General features: G+C 37.7%; 1 protein-coding gene across 11 annotated transcripts in view; it reads right to left on the minus strand.

The window, feature by feature from the left end:
• Window positions 1-15,101, minus strand: part of Ptbp3 (polypyrimidine tract binding protein 3) — an 86,071-nt gene that overhangs the window by 48,438 nt on the left and 22,532 nt on the right. For 7 of the 11 annotated variants that reach the window (XM_087551352.1, XM_087551350.1, XM_087551348.1 and 4 more), the window contains 1 exon segment: window positions 9,681-9,762. In XM_087551352.1, the coding sequence (XP_087407478.1) occupies window positions 9,681-9,683 (3 nt within the window). In that variant the 5' untranslated portion in view covers window positions 9,684-9,762. 11 annotated transcript variants of the gene reach the window in all.

The following is a 15,101-nucleotide window of genomic DNA, read 5'->3' on the forward strand; positions in this document are numbered from 1 at the left end:
AAGTTATTTTTGTTGCTACTTCACAACTGTAATTTTGCTTGTTATGAATTATAGTTTGAATATTTGTATTTTCTGACCATCTGAGGTAACCCCTGTGAAAGGGTTGTTCAACCCCCACATGTCGTAATCCATAGGTTGAGAGACCCTACTCTAGGAAGTTCACTGCATATTCAGAAAGCATGCCAATCACTAACTGAGGAATGACTATACCTCTACAAATGTTCAAAATGTCTCATGTGTGTATTTATTTTTACGGGTATAAGTGTTTTTCATGCATGTATGCATGTATGTACGTACGTACATTCAGCATGCCTGGTGCCCAAGAAATCAGAACTAGGTACTAGAGTCCTTGGAACTGAGATTATGGACAGTTTTAAGCTGCCATGTCGGTGATGGAAACTGAACCTGGGTCTTCTACAAGAGCATCCAGTACTCTTAACCTTATTCAGGAATCTCTCTAGTCCACTAATATATTGTTAAAGGACCCTTTTCAAATGTTTTACACTGCAAAATTAAAAGAACTAAAACAAAATTTAAGCCAGGTTGTGGTGGCACAAACCTTTTAATCCCAGCAGTCAGAAAGCAGTGGCAGGCAGATCTCTGAGTTCAAAGCCAGCCTGATCTAAAGAGTGAGTTCCAGACCAGTCAGAGCTCAACAAACAAACAACAAATTTTAAGAAAGATCCATCCCATATACAGTCACCAAACCCAGACACTATTGCAGATGCCAAGAAGTGCATGCTGACAGGAGCCTGATATAGCTGTCTCCTGAAAGGCTCTACCAGAGTCTGACAAACACAGAGGCAGATGCTCACAGCCAGCCATTGGACTAAGCATGGGGACCCCAGTGGAGGAGTTAGAGAAAGGGCTAAAGGAGCTGAAGGGGTTTGCAACCCCATAGGAAGGGAAGAACAACAATATCAACCAACCAGACACTCCAAAGCTCCCAGGGACTAAACCATCAACAAAAGACTACAAATGGACAGGCCCATGGCTCCAGCAACATATGTTACGGAGGATGGATGGCCTTGTTGGGCACCAATGGGAAGAGAGGCCCTTGCTCCTGTGAAGGCTTGATGCCCCAGTGTAGGGGAATGCCAGGAGGGATTGGGATAATGGATAGGGGAGCAACCTCACAGAATCAGGAAGAGGGTGAACGGGATAGGGGTTTTCCAGAGGGGAAACTGGGAAATGGAATAACATTTGAAATGTAAATTAAGAAATACCCAATTTAAAGAAAATCACGATATAAATTTTTGTATAAATACAACCAAAACAATCTGGATGAGTTATCTATAAAATTTTAGTTTATTTCTTAAGCATTATAGGCTTTATCTATTATGTATTAGCTACATTTTGTGTTCTTATGATAATCCTACTCAGTAGTAATAAACAGACCTTGGTTAAGATATCCATTTTCCAATACCCCCACATGCTTTAAACTACATGCATGCCACTCAGCACTCTGCAGTACAGTATGTCCCCATGACGCTGTCCTGCTCTAAAATTTCAGACAGTCACTACAAAAAATGAACTGATTGCTCTAGCACACAGCAAGATCTTATTCAGATCATACTAACTATAATTGACCTGCCTATAAAGATTACTCAAGTTTATGCAGATGAAATTCAGAAATATTTTTCTTCCAAGAATAGTATGAAGATAGGCCAAATATAACTATTTAAATTTTTTATTATAATCCTTTTAAATATTAAATATTTGCCACTAAAATTTTTATTACAATCTTTTTAAATATTAAATATATTTGCCACTATCAGCAGAAAAATACAATCTTGCCAAACTCCTAATATCCCTTTTCTAAAAACTAATGAAAATGTACTACCTATAATCCTATGTAGATAAATGTCATGAGGACCATATAAAAAACACAGCAATATTTAATGTTGTATCTGTGACATACAACTTGACCTAAAAATGTATAAACTGAACATTCCCTATTGCCCTACACACACTACCACTCGCTCCCACATCTGTATTTGTAATAGGTATGTACGTATGTTAGTACACTGCTAGGTTGTATTTCTGTGTATTGCACCTAGGACCTCATACATGCTAGGTCATTCTTCTCCCACATTTTAGTGATTCAAATGAATATTATTTCAAGCATATGAATACAAAGACTATCTCACTAATTTGCTTTTGTTTTATTTTGTATTTTTAACAATAGCTATAATTATGCTTTTATTAATCTGTCATAAGGGTTTCTCCACTCATCTGATGTTGTGACGTATTTTATAATTTCTTGGTTTTGGCCTGTTCTTGTATGCATAGATTAAGCCAGGCCGATCATGGGAGCATTATTTGTATGTTATGTTAACTCAAACATAGGTGAGAGTGCTATAATTCAAAACAAAATGCAGACTTAGGGGTATATTTTTAGATCTTCTGAAACATGGGTAGATGACAGGAGATTTGATTTCTTGATTAAGAACCAGATTTATAATATGATCTTCTATAATTTATGACGACTGGTTCAAGTTATAAAATTGCACTTCATCACTTCTTAGTCACTGTTCTATTGTGCTGTGAAGAGACACCATGATTAAGGCAACTCTTACAGAAGAAAACATTTAATTGTAGGCTTGCTTACAGTTTCAGAGGTTTATCAGTCCACTCTCATCGTGACTGGGAGCATGGCAGCACCATGGTGCTGGAGAAGTCTTGCAAGCTGTATTCTGGTCACTGGCCAAGACAGAGTGACACTGTGCTTTTGAACCCCAACTCCCACCCTTCCCAGGGATACACTTCCTCCAACAAGACCACACCTATCCCAACAAGGTCACATTTCCTAACTCTTCTCAAGTGCTGCCACTCCCTGATGACTAAGCAATCAAATAATCAGCCTACGGAGGCCATTCTTAATCAAACCACCACTATCACCATCATTCCCATCCTCAGAGGTTAAGGAAAGTTAAAACTGGACTTCATCTCAGTCAATTTTCTTTTACCATTGATCTTCCACTTTCAAGTGGAAGAAGGAAATTGGTTTTTTATTCTTGTGTGGCAATCTAGTAATAATTTGGGAATTCTGTTTTGAAAGGAAAGGAAAACAGACATTAGAATGACCATTAAGAGTATGTACGTACGTGTACACACACACACACACACACACACACACACACACAACCATGTACATATTTTGCTCATCTTGTGTAATTTGTCAGGACTCATAACTGTATCAAAGTATTTCTCTATAACTTTCTTTTTGTAATATAGCCATGAATAGACTTTAGTATTAATATTATCATAGTTTCATAAGTAGGCTGCATAATCAGCAGTCAAATCAAGAAGTAGAATACTGGGGGTTGGGGATTTAGCTCAGTGGTAGAGCACTTGCCTAGCAAGTGCAAGGCCCTGGGTTCGGTCCCCAGCTCTGAAAAAAAAAAAGAAAAAAAAAAAGTAGAATACTGGGCGGGAATAATGGACCAGCAGTTAAGACCTATAGGTTGATGTTATTATGCAGGTGAAGGCAGGTACAGGATAGAACGAAGCCTGTCATTGGACGAGAAGGAAGGATGTCATTGGCGAGAGAAAAGTTTTAGGGAGATCAGAGTGAGGGGGAGAGCAGCTGAGAGAACATAGAGACAGATGTTAAGATTTCTCTCTGCACATGACTATTTTTAAGGGATGGGTGTATAAAGGATTTTGTGCTGTTTAGATGGGCAATTATATCTTATCAAATGGATCGGAGGTTATTGTGTTGTGTGTTCTTTCATGTGGCGATTTAATTGAGTTCAAGAGAGTATGTGGTGGCGGGACACACTGAGCCTGCCACAGAATTGGGATGTGTATGTCTGGCGTGGAAACCTGCCTTGGGAATTAGATGGGTAGAGAGATTGCTGCCAGGCTCAGAGAGTGGTCATCAGCAGTACGATATGGGATGGTACAGAGCAGGTGAGACACTTTGTTGACTGAGATGAAAATATCTCACAGATGCCATGTGCCCCTGCGGTGACAGCTCTAGTGTGGGATAAAAGAAACCTTTCTATTAATTATACTGCAACAAAGACCTCTCCCTGCTACTCTTCCCTAATCAGTTTTCAGCACCCACACCAGGTGACTGACCACCTAAAATCCCAGTTCTAAGGAATCCACTGACCTCTACTGGTATCCTGAGACACCCATACACAACACATTCACTCACACAGAAACACACGTCCTTTATGCATATGCGGTTTTTTCTCTTTCCATCTACATTTATCTTCCAATCATATTGATTTTTCACAACATAGATTCACAATATTTGTATCATTAAACATTGTATAAATGAGCCAATATATAACATATACTGATATGTTAAATATATAACATTTAGCATTATGCTTGTGAAGTTAAGCAACATTGAATATTATATGTTTGTAATAGCAAGATAAAAAACCACGAGTGACTTAGGCTCTAGGCTGTCTCTCTTGCTAAAAGGTAACCATCATCTTTACAATCGGAGATGAAAGATAGACGTTTTCCAAGCAGAATGAGAAAAGACAAACAGTATACAGAGATGACCCACAGGCCCCATAAAACACTTGTACTTATTAGTCAAGGCCACATAGAGCTAAAAGGAAGACTTTTTTTTTTTTCTTTTTCAGAGCTGGGGACCGAACCCAGGACCAAGCGCTCTACCACTGAGCTAAATCCCCAACCCCTAAAAGGAAGACTTTTAAAAGGTAAATCTGAGTAACAATGGGCTGAAATAAAAATCAGTTCTTTTAAACAAACAGAATACTATCAGTCCCTGCCATTAGTTTATACAACTATATTTAAAAGGAGAATAGGAGTTATAAAGTGTTGAAATGTAATCATAGTTACCAGAGACATTTTTTAAAAAAGCCTTAACACTGCAGATCCATGTTCAAGTTCCCAGATATAAAAAACATTGCCCTGTGCACAAGAGTGCACGAGCACACACACTAGTGAAAGCAGCATAATACAAAAACAAAATAATCTAAGTTGAGTCAAAATATCTTTAAGTCTATTTTAGGTAAAGATCATAGGAAGGGATATTCTTTATTTTAGAATAAGCTTCATAATTTAAAGCTCTCACAGAATATGTACCTACAAGAAAGGATTTTTTTATTACATTTTATTTATTGATTTTATGTAGACATGTGTGTCACAGCAGATGTGTGAAAGTCAAAGGACAACAGGAGTCAGTTCTCTCCATCCGCCATGTAGGAACTGCCTGGTGATCACACTCAAGTCACAAGGTGTGGTAGCAAGTGCCTTTTACCCCTACCCCCAGCATCTCAGGTAACCCGTCATACATGAGATTTTAAAATAACAATATACACAGAGAATAACCATAGGTCCCACATTGCCTAGGGAGTCACAACTTGGCACCAGTGTTCCAGTGTCCTTACGCAACATAAAATCTTCATTTTAAATATATCTATAACTATATTATTAATAGTTGTACCAAAATAAGCAAGAATGGGATTCGGTAGATTTAATTCCTTAGTGTTAAGTTTTCTGCTAGTCTCATCTTCCTATTTAGGTAGAACAGTTAAATCTGAAAGTTAATCATGAGAGACTGACGCTCTTTATGAAATCCCTCATGGACAACATACAGACCTTTTGATTTAAAAGTAGCAGGTACAATAGGATATAGGATATGAATAAGTAAAATTAACCTATTGCCTATACTTCCCCTCCCCCCCACCTCTCTCTCTCTCTCTCTCTCTCTCTCTCTCTCACACACACACACACACACACACACACACACACACACAATTTTTTTTTCCTTTCCACTTTTTAAAAATATAGCCAAGGATGATCCTGAAGTTCTGATCCTTCTGCCTCCTCTTCCCCGTGCTAGGACTAAAGGAATGCACCATCATGTGGGACCACTTGGTGGCCAGGCCAACAGCTGAAAATGTGGGAATCGTTGACAAGGCACATGTGAAATACAACTTTATCACTATTTTGTTTAAAAGCTTGCAATAAATCAACTCACAGCTTTCCTTAATTAATACCGCATGCTATAGAGAGAGACATAATCCATGAGACAACAACTCTATTTAGCAGGCTCTATCAGTTCAATGTTGTCATCATTTGCTAACTTCAGAAAATCAATTATTACATGGTACTGACATGCTTCTGAATCCCTCTAGTAGATCCCAACTGAATGTTACAGGAGCAATTCTATCTAATATGTTTAAATTCACTTAAAAAAGTTCAACATTAGGCTGAAGAGATGGCTCAACAGTTAAGAGCACTGGCTGCTCTTCCAGAGGTCCTGATTCAATTCCCAGCAACAACATGGTGGCTCACAACCAACTGTGATGGGATCTGATGCCCTCTTCTGGTGTCTGGTGTACTCACATACATGAAATAAATAAATAAATCTTTTTTTTTTTTTTTTTAAAGATTTACTCATTTATTATATGTAAGTACACTGTAGCTGTCTTCAGACACACCAGAAGAGGGCATCGGATCTCTTTACAGATGGTTGTAAGCCACCATGTGGTTGCTGGGAATTGAACTCAGGACCTCTGGAAGAGCAGTTGGGTGCTCTTAACCGCTGAGCCATCTCTCCAGCCCTTTTTTTTTTTTTTTTTTTTTTTTTAAAGTTCAACATTAAAGGTAGAAACTGCTATCATCATTTTAAGGTAAGACAGAATTTTGTAGTGAGGGCTGGCCTAGAACTTGCTGTCACTGAATTTGAAATCCTCCTGCTTAGGTTTCCTGAGTCCTGGCTAAGGTAACATTTTGAGGTACTACTAAGCTATAAATATAGGTGCCACATACTCAGAGTAAGAACACTGTTCTTACTAAAAAGCACAGAGATAAAAAGGTCCAAGACAAATGTTAAAGTTTGTGCACTCTGACACTCAACATTCAACTGCAGAGCCTTATCTAGATATTACATACGCTAACATTCCAAGACAAAGTCCCAATGACCCAAGGCACCTTACCCCCAAAGATTCGTCTCGAAACAACCAGTGCTGTAAAGCTTAATAGTTAACAAGATGGCATAAAGTTAGTCTGTCCTTTCAGATTTGGCTTTTGCCTCAGCTTTAGACCACACAAAAATGATCTATGAAGTTGACTGAGTACACTGTCCCTCTACAGATACAAAAGGCTCTGTCCCCTCAGTGGCAGAAGCTACCTGCTGCAGATCCATCACAGAGTGTGTAATAATCTCTCTCAGTTCTCTTCTGTCTTTTGGTAAATTTACAGCTATGCATCATTAGTCCATACATGGCAAAAAGTTTATGAGTCAGCCACGTAGTTGCACAGGATTGATACAAACTAATTCCTGTTTTCTTTTTTTTTTTTTTTTTTTTTTTTCGGAGCTGGGGATCGAACCCAGGGCCTTGCGCTTCCTAGGCAAGCGCTCTACCACTGAGCTAAATCCCCAACCCCTAATTCCTGTTTTCAAACAAAAATATTTCTAGCAATACAAAGTAGTTTCTCAGACTTAAAGTATTTTTATAATTGATATTCAGATTACCTACAAAAATTTTCTGATTCTACTAAAGGAAAAAAGATCACTCAGCAAGTCAGTATTCATGGCTTTCACTTTGGTGTACGGTAGGACTTTATTAAAATGTTTGTGTCTTCTCAAGCAGTGGTGGCATACACCTTTAATCCCAGCCCTCAGGAGGAAGAGGCAAGCAAATCTCTATGAGTTCAAGACCAGCCTGGTCTACAGATTGATTTCTAAGCAGCCAGGGCTATACAAAGAAACCTTGTCTCAAAACAAAACAAAAAACAAAAAAAGTTTGTGTATCTTAAGAAAGCACCAAAGTCTACGCTTATGACGTGTGTGTGTGTGTGTGTGTGTGTGTGTGTGTGTGTATGCCACATGTATATGGATGCCCATGGAGACCAAAAAAGAACGTTAAAACTCTTTGAAGATGGTGCTACAGGCAGTTGTGAGCCACACTCACATTGTTGCAGTGGTGAATGCCTGTAACATCAGAAACATTCTGAAGGCAGAGGCAGAAATATCACAAGTTCAGACAAACCTGGGTTTGGATTATTACAAAGAAATGAAGTTATATTTTAAAGGTTTCTTTGGTTGTAGAGATACAACTTCATCTTAATACATGTGAGGTCTCAGGTCCACTTCCCAAAACAATGAAAGAAAAGTTTATTACCAAGTGGAAATCATAAGGACACACACACACACACCCTTCAGGACATAGAGCTCTGAGAATCTAGGACAATCTAAAAGAAACATTAAGAGATGCATGAAGCAAACAAGTCTAGTTGGGTAGGCTCTGTCTAACATTTCCAAGGACTGGATTAGATTCCTAGCAACACACCTCACACCTTGGCAAAAAATAAAAAATAAAAATAAAAGAGACATAAATAAAAGAAAAATGAAAACTATACACTTCAAATTAGAATAGCCAATGACACCCCAGCATTCTCTGTTCTTGCCCCTCACACTCCTACACTGGAGTTAGACACATGTGGGAACCAGCCTTACATGGGTACTGATGATCTATCAGGCCCTCATGCTTGCACAGCAAGTTGGAGAAGGCAAAGTAAGTGAACAAAAAACACTCTAATTATCCAAAATAGCACATTTTTTAAGGAGAAAGAAATGACAAAATATGTAAGAGAAGCTAGAACCAAGCAAGACAGATGCGCTGGTCAGACCTTTAACTGAAATCCCAGGAGGCAACAGCTCCGTGGAATTGGATCTCTCCTGAGAAGGAGAATGAAAATTTGACTAGCGGTGGTGCTCAAGCCTATCTGTATGTCTGATGCATGACCTAAGAGCTCTAAAACAAAGGCAAACATCTCCTCCACACAGAAACTTCAGGGGTGAGTTTGTATATTTCAAGTGCTTCCAAGTTATTCTAAGTGTGCTGGTTAATCTTGATTGTCAACTTCAAGACACTTCAAGACAGACTCATCCGGAGATAAACCCTTGGGTGTAGTCTAGAAAGGCTTTCCAAAGAGGCTTTACTTAAGTGGGAAGACCCACCCTAAACGTGGGCACTATCTTTCCATGATGGAGACTTCTAGAAGGAATAAAAAGGGAAAGAAAGGTAATAAGTACTAGCATCCATCTTTCTCTGCTTCCTGGTATGTATGTGCATAAGACTACCTATGTACTGCATCCTTATAGAGGCCAGAAATAGATTTGGGTGTCTTCCTCTATCACTCTTCACCTTAATTTCTGAGACAGGGTCTCTCACTAAACCTAGAGCTCCTTGTTTTGGCTAGACTAGCTGGCCATCAAGCTCCAAGGATTCTCTCTTCTTTTCCCCTCACACCCTAACACTGCGTGACAGACATGGACATTAAACAGTCATGGGCGTTCAAAACCAGGCCCTCATGCTCTCATAGCAAGCACTACCAACTGAACTACATGCATCTCCCCAGCTTTTCTCCAGGGATCCTAATGTGAACTCAACTTTACAAAGTTGGCTTTAGTCTCAATTCCCATATCACTGTTTACATGTTTATATTAACAAATTCTCTGCCTACAAAATCTTCCCAATTAATTATTTTGGGGTAGATGTACAAAATGGTGGACTCATTCCTAAATTTCTTCAATACTATGTTTTTTCCTTAGCTGACTCTTTCCACTTCTCTTATTGAGTAAAATTCACAAATTTTTACTGTAAACAGTGGCACATAAGAACAATGAAAAAAAAAAAAGCTCACAGAAAGAAAACACAAGACAGGGTGTTAAAACTTACCATACACACCTGCAGAAGTAGAATTGTTCATGGTAGAAGGTCCGTTAATGACACCAGAAGGAAGAAGCTCATCAGATCCCCGCTGAAAAGTAAAATTAGTACTCAATTAACAAAGTTTTAAAATAACGGCTTATATTTACTATTAAATTAACCAAAAGTATTATTTTATTTAAGTATAAGGATATTTAAGAAGATTGGGAGCCAACTGTGTGGTAAAAAAAACAACTACAGCAGATGCCTATCAATACAGTTGTTATATTTTAAAAAAGGCAAAACACTGGGGGCATAATTTTGCAAATGCCTCTGACAATTCCAATTGTTCAGTGTTTGAAATACTAAAGTGTGTTTAGGAGACTACATGCTGACAGTTTTGACTTACATGCAAATACTTTATTTAACATTCTAAGAATCTTTACTTTCAAAACTAATTTCTTTTTTTTTTTTTAAGATTTATTTTATTTATTATATATAAGTACACTGTAGCTGTCTTCAGATACACCAGAAGAGGGCATCAGATCTCTTTACAGATGGTTGTGAGCCACCATGTGGTTGCTGGGAATTGAACTCATGACCTCTGGAAGAGCAGTCGGGTGCTCTTAACTGCTGAGCCATCTCTCCAGCCCCTCAAAACTAATTTCTAAAAATAGAACTACAAGGACACAATTCATATCTAAATTGGTCAAACTTTTTATAATTATTAGTTTCCATAAACTATCTTTGGTTTTAAAAGCAAATATGCTTTTAGAAATTTATTTATTTAAAGTAAGAGAGAAGTGTTTGTCTCCTGGTGCTGGGGGTTTTACCATGCTTGGCAAACATGACTCAGCTCCAGCCTCAGACCTTGGCTTTTCTAAGAGTCTTGTTATATATAGCCAAACTGAGTGGTGATCTGAGTTCAGGTACCGGATGAGACATCAGACCTATTCAAGCAAGAGTTCTGTCCTATTGAACATCTGAATACTCAACAATAAAATGTATCAGATAAGCCTTTTTATTATAATCCTAATATAGTTAACCAAGGTTATAAAAGGATAATAAATATGAAATAGAAGGCAAAACCAATCCACTTCAAATCGGTCAATTTTGTTCATCCTGATGAATTTTTTTAAAAAATAAGTATTTTGGTTCATTAGGTAATAAAACTTAATCTTCAAATAACTATATAAATTTTAGAATAATACTACCACAAATATTTTATTTTCATTCCAAACTTAAGTGTTTCCTGGTATAAATGTATGTTGTTGGGGTTGGGGGGCCCATGGAGGTCTGAAGGAGGCGTTAGATCCCCTGGAATCAGAGTTACAGGCTGTTGTGAGCTGCCCACTGTGGGTGCTGGGAATGAAACTACAAAAGCAGCTCTCCAGCCCCTAGCTACAAACATTTTGGCTCCTGTGGAAGGACTAATCTCCAAAGTGTCTCTACATTACTACAAAAACAATTATTTAAACAAAAATGTCTTAAGCATCCAGAAATCACTATCCTTGGCTATCCTTTGTTAAACTCAAGTTTAACAAAGACACCCTCCCAAAACAAAGGAATTAACTAAGCAGGATGAAAAAAATTTTTCAAGTTCCAACTTGGCTCAAGACCAGGATCGTTAAAGCACAGAAATTCCTAATTTCTGATATAAAGGTATTACTGTGCTTCTGATCTGATAATGAACAAACTTTGTAGCTTACTATCTACCTGCAGATAAAGTTAAGGTTTTGAAGTTTAAATATGGTAGTAATTTGTCAGGTGATAGTGTCACAGGCCTTTAATCCTAGCACTTGGGATGCAGTCAGGCAGACAGATCTCTGAGTTCAGGGTTAGCCTGGTATATGGAGGTAGTTCAAGGACAGGTAGGGCTATACAGAGAAATCTTGCCTTGGGGAAAAAATATTAATATATATTCTAATATATATTCATTCATTCGTTCTAGTGTGGCCAACATGGCTTTAAAATAAGAAATTTGGTTAAAATGTATTTATTTGCTAATAGATATATCCTCTACATATATCTGTCTTTTAGTATCAGTGTTTCATGTCAAAATACAGCCGCTTTGGTAAAAGGGTCTAAAAACCTGCCTTTGCCAAAAAACAAAACAAAACAAAAAACCCCACAGACCAAAAAATAAAACAACAAAACAAACAAACAAACAAACCCCACCAACTCTTCACTTGGGCCCACAAGGCAACTAAAAGCAGGATAAAAAATCCTGGTATCTCTCCTCTCACTTTGCAACTATACTCCTTAATTCTGCACCTAGGCATGCTATCACCACCCAGGAAAAAGGTAATATCTAACTACCTCTTTATTTCACTTCAAGGAGCAAGGAACAAATATAAGAGCACCTGAGGCACCTATTGTCAGCCTTTTATAATGTCCTATTCTAGATCCCCACGACATGTTGAAAGGTCTCCAATGCCATAAACTTGCAGTCACCTAGGCATCCAGAAACAACATACCCTTCTCACACAACAAACTATTACCCAAATGAGGGTAGCTGTCCATAATGGAAAGGCAGCACTCTAGAGCATGATTAATCTGAGAAGCAGCTTGTCCCGTAGAGTAATAAGAACTCCTGACCACCATGCAGAAGCAGAAAAGAAACAATGAACAGACAGACTACACCTAGATCAGCAGTGCTTAGCTGCACATGCCTCCCTCCCACCCCCCGCCACGCTTCTTCTACCTAACCTATTTTAGTGCAACAAAAATGGATACAGACAGGGGGTCTCTCTTTATGTTTCTCTTCCTGGTGCATGTTAATTAAATTTCCTTTCTCTGATTTTCACAATTACTCATTTCTTTGACACACACAATTAGGACTAGTAGCTAGGCCCAGCCTGTTGAGACAGTTCTAAAATTCTTACCATCTGAGCAACTCTTTCACAGAATACTCTAAAAATGATCATGCTTAAATGTTAAAAATATGTTAGCCTACAGACTAAAAGGTAAAAAGAAAACTGATGAAAACTCCAGAAGATAACAAAATATAACTCAGTGATTATGGAGTACAACATTACACGAGAAACAAAAATTAACTAGGTGCATGCCTGTAACCCAGCACTGAGGCTGAGGAAGGAGAACCAGAAGTTCCAGACCACCCCAAGGTACACAGTGAAACTGTCTCAAACAACCAACAACAACAGAAAACATAAATGCAAAGAAAAAAATACAAATACATACTTGAACGTTAAGTTTTGTATTCTGAGTAAACGACCAAGTGAAAGAAAATATGTTTGTATGTATAATAAAGCATTTATAACCTTAAAAACCTTTTTTAAACTTTAATATACATATATATATGAACAAAAGACAAAAAATGAGAATAAGCTAAGATACAAATGAAAGACAATGATCAACACCTCACCAAGCGCAGTAGATCATGTGACCACTGTCTAGCACCTGTACTTTGTCCTTTCCTATGAAAGGACCTTCATCCATAGGACCCCCATGACTTGCAAGGCCTGGCTTGCGAGAACAGTTTCCTGCCTCACTGACACTGAGCATGGCTTTGTGATAGATAGGTTCTGACCTCTGGAATATGAACACAACAGCACTTAACCCAAACATACAATAGCTGTTTTTTTGGTTTTATTTTCTTCACTTCCACTCTATAACAAGGAAATTTCTCACACAAGAGGAAGTCTTTAACAGCCCAATTTTTCCAGCACAGGAATTAAGTACATACACATTGTAAACAAACAAGAAAACATCTTTCTAACATTATGTATAATCAACATAGGAAAACATGTTTACTCTTACTGGCTACTCAGGGACATGTAAGTTAAGACTCTAACAGAATACCATGTGAAGAAAGGTAGCAAAATGGAGCATTGGTTAAGGCAGAGCAACAAAGCTCTTGGAATTAAACAGGACTTAGCTGGATGTGATTTAATGGGACAACTTATAACACTATTCAACCTATGAAAGCCAAACATGTGAACATATATAAAGGACCCCTGTGACCTACCACTATGCACACACCTAGGATATGCTTACTTACACACGATTAGACAGGGATATTCCCACAATACTATTCATACTAGAGCAGCTGAAACAACCAAGTGGAATCAATTACAGAATAAATCTTTATAAACCATGCGACTGTTTATTAAAAACATCAACTACTATCCCACAGAACAAGGTAATCTCAAATATTAAGAGGTTAATCACAAAGGATACACTCTTGTACTAGGTTTATTATTACTACTTTATATGACGTATGTGTGCAAGGAGTCAGTTCTCTCCTCAAAGACAACAAAAAATGTTTAGCAGGGGGGAAAAAGAGTGCATCGTGGGTAAACAATTAACAGTATTGCCAAGAAGGTCTTAACAGAATGAAAAATGAGCCATCGTGTGGCAGGTGTGAAGGGGAGGTTAAGACTGCATCAACAGTCTCCTTAGAAACACATGGTCAGTTTACATAAGTCCAGCAATTTCCTGTGGACTTGTTAGCTTTCTGATGATGTCAACACATAAATCAGCTTCATTGCTTCAAGCATCAATTACTGAAGCTCCCTGACTGAAAAACTAAATATACAAGGCCAACAAAGCAAAGGAATACTATGTTTCAAATGTTTCAAACTATGTACAAATGTTTCATTATCAAATTTGGTGGGAACTGGTTTTATTTGCATGCAATTAAAGGAAGAAATTAATGTGATTAAAAGAAAATCTGTCAACTGAGCCACTGAAGTAAATTTTAGGATTTTGAAACTAAACCAAAAATCTAAATTCAAACCAGATATGACATGCACATGAAATTCTAGAATAAGTTATCATTTCATTTATCTATCAAGATAAGGGAAACTATCAAAAAAGTCTCTAGGATTCTTTCTTTAAATGAACATACTCTTGAAATATTGAAGTAAATACCCAAGTACTATCTTCAATCAAAACAAAATTTCTAGCAGATGGATTAACAACCTTTTGTGAAACTTTCCAGAAAAAAATTCGTTTGTCCTGTTCTTAGTAATCTGCTCCATAAACAGAAATAAAGTGTTATTATGTAGTGTTACCAGATGACATGTGTTATCATTAAGTGCCAGAAGACGTGTCTAACTGCATTTCACCTTTGCCATCTCTAGCCAGGGTCCTGGATCTTGTCCCCTGCTGTACTGAGCTTTTACACACTTAGCCCTGGTCTAACCCTGCTGACTGCTCTCCTTTACAGCTTCCTTCACAGAACTTCTAACTTTTTTCATGTACTCAAATGTTTAAAACCACACACACCCACATCCACACCCACACACATACCGCAAAACGTCCTTAAATAATTGAGTGCAGTGGTTCTCAACCTTCCCAATGCTGCAAACTTTTTAATATAGTTCCTCATTTAATTAATTTCCTCATAAAATTACTTTCCTTGCTATTTCATAACTGTAGTTTTGCTGTTAAGAATCACAATATAAATATTTTTAGACATGTAAGTTT

The sequence above is a fragment of the Rattus norvegicus genome, chromosome 5, assembly GCF_021556685.1.
Source record: "Rattus norvegicus strain SHRSP/BbbUtx chromosome 5, alternate assembly SHRSP_T2T, whole genome shotgun sequence".
NCBI classification, from domain to species: domain Eukaryota; kingdom Metazoa; phylum Chordata; class Mammalia; order Rodentia; family Muridae; genus Rattus; species Rattus norvegicus.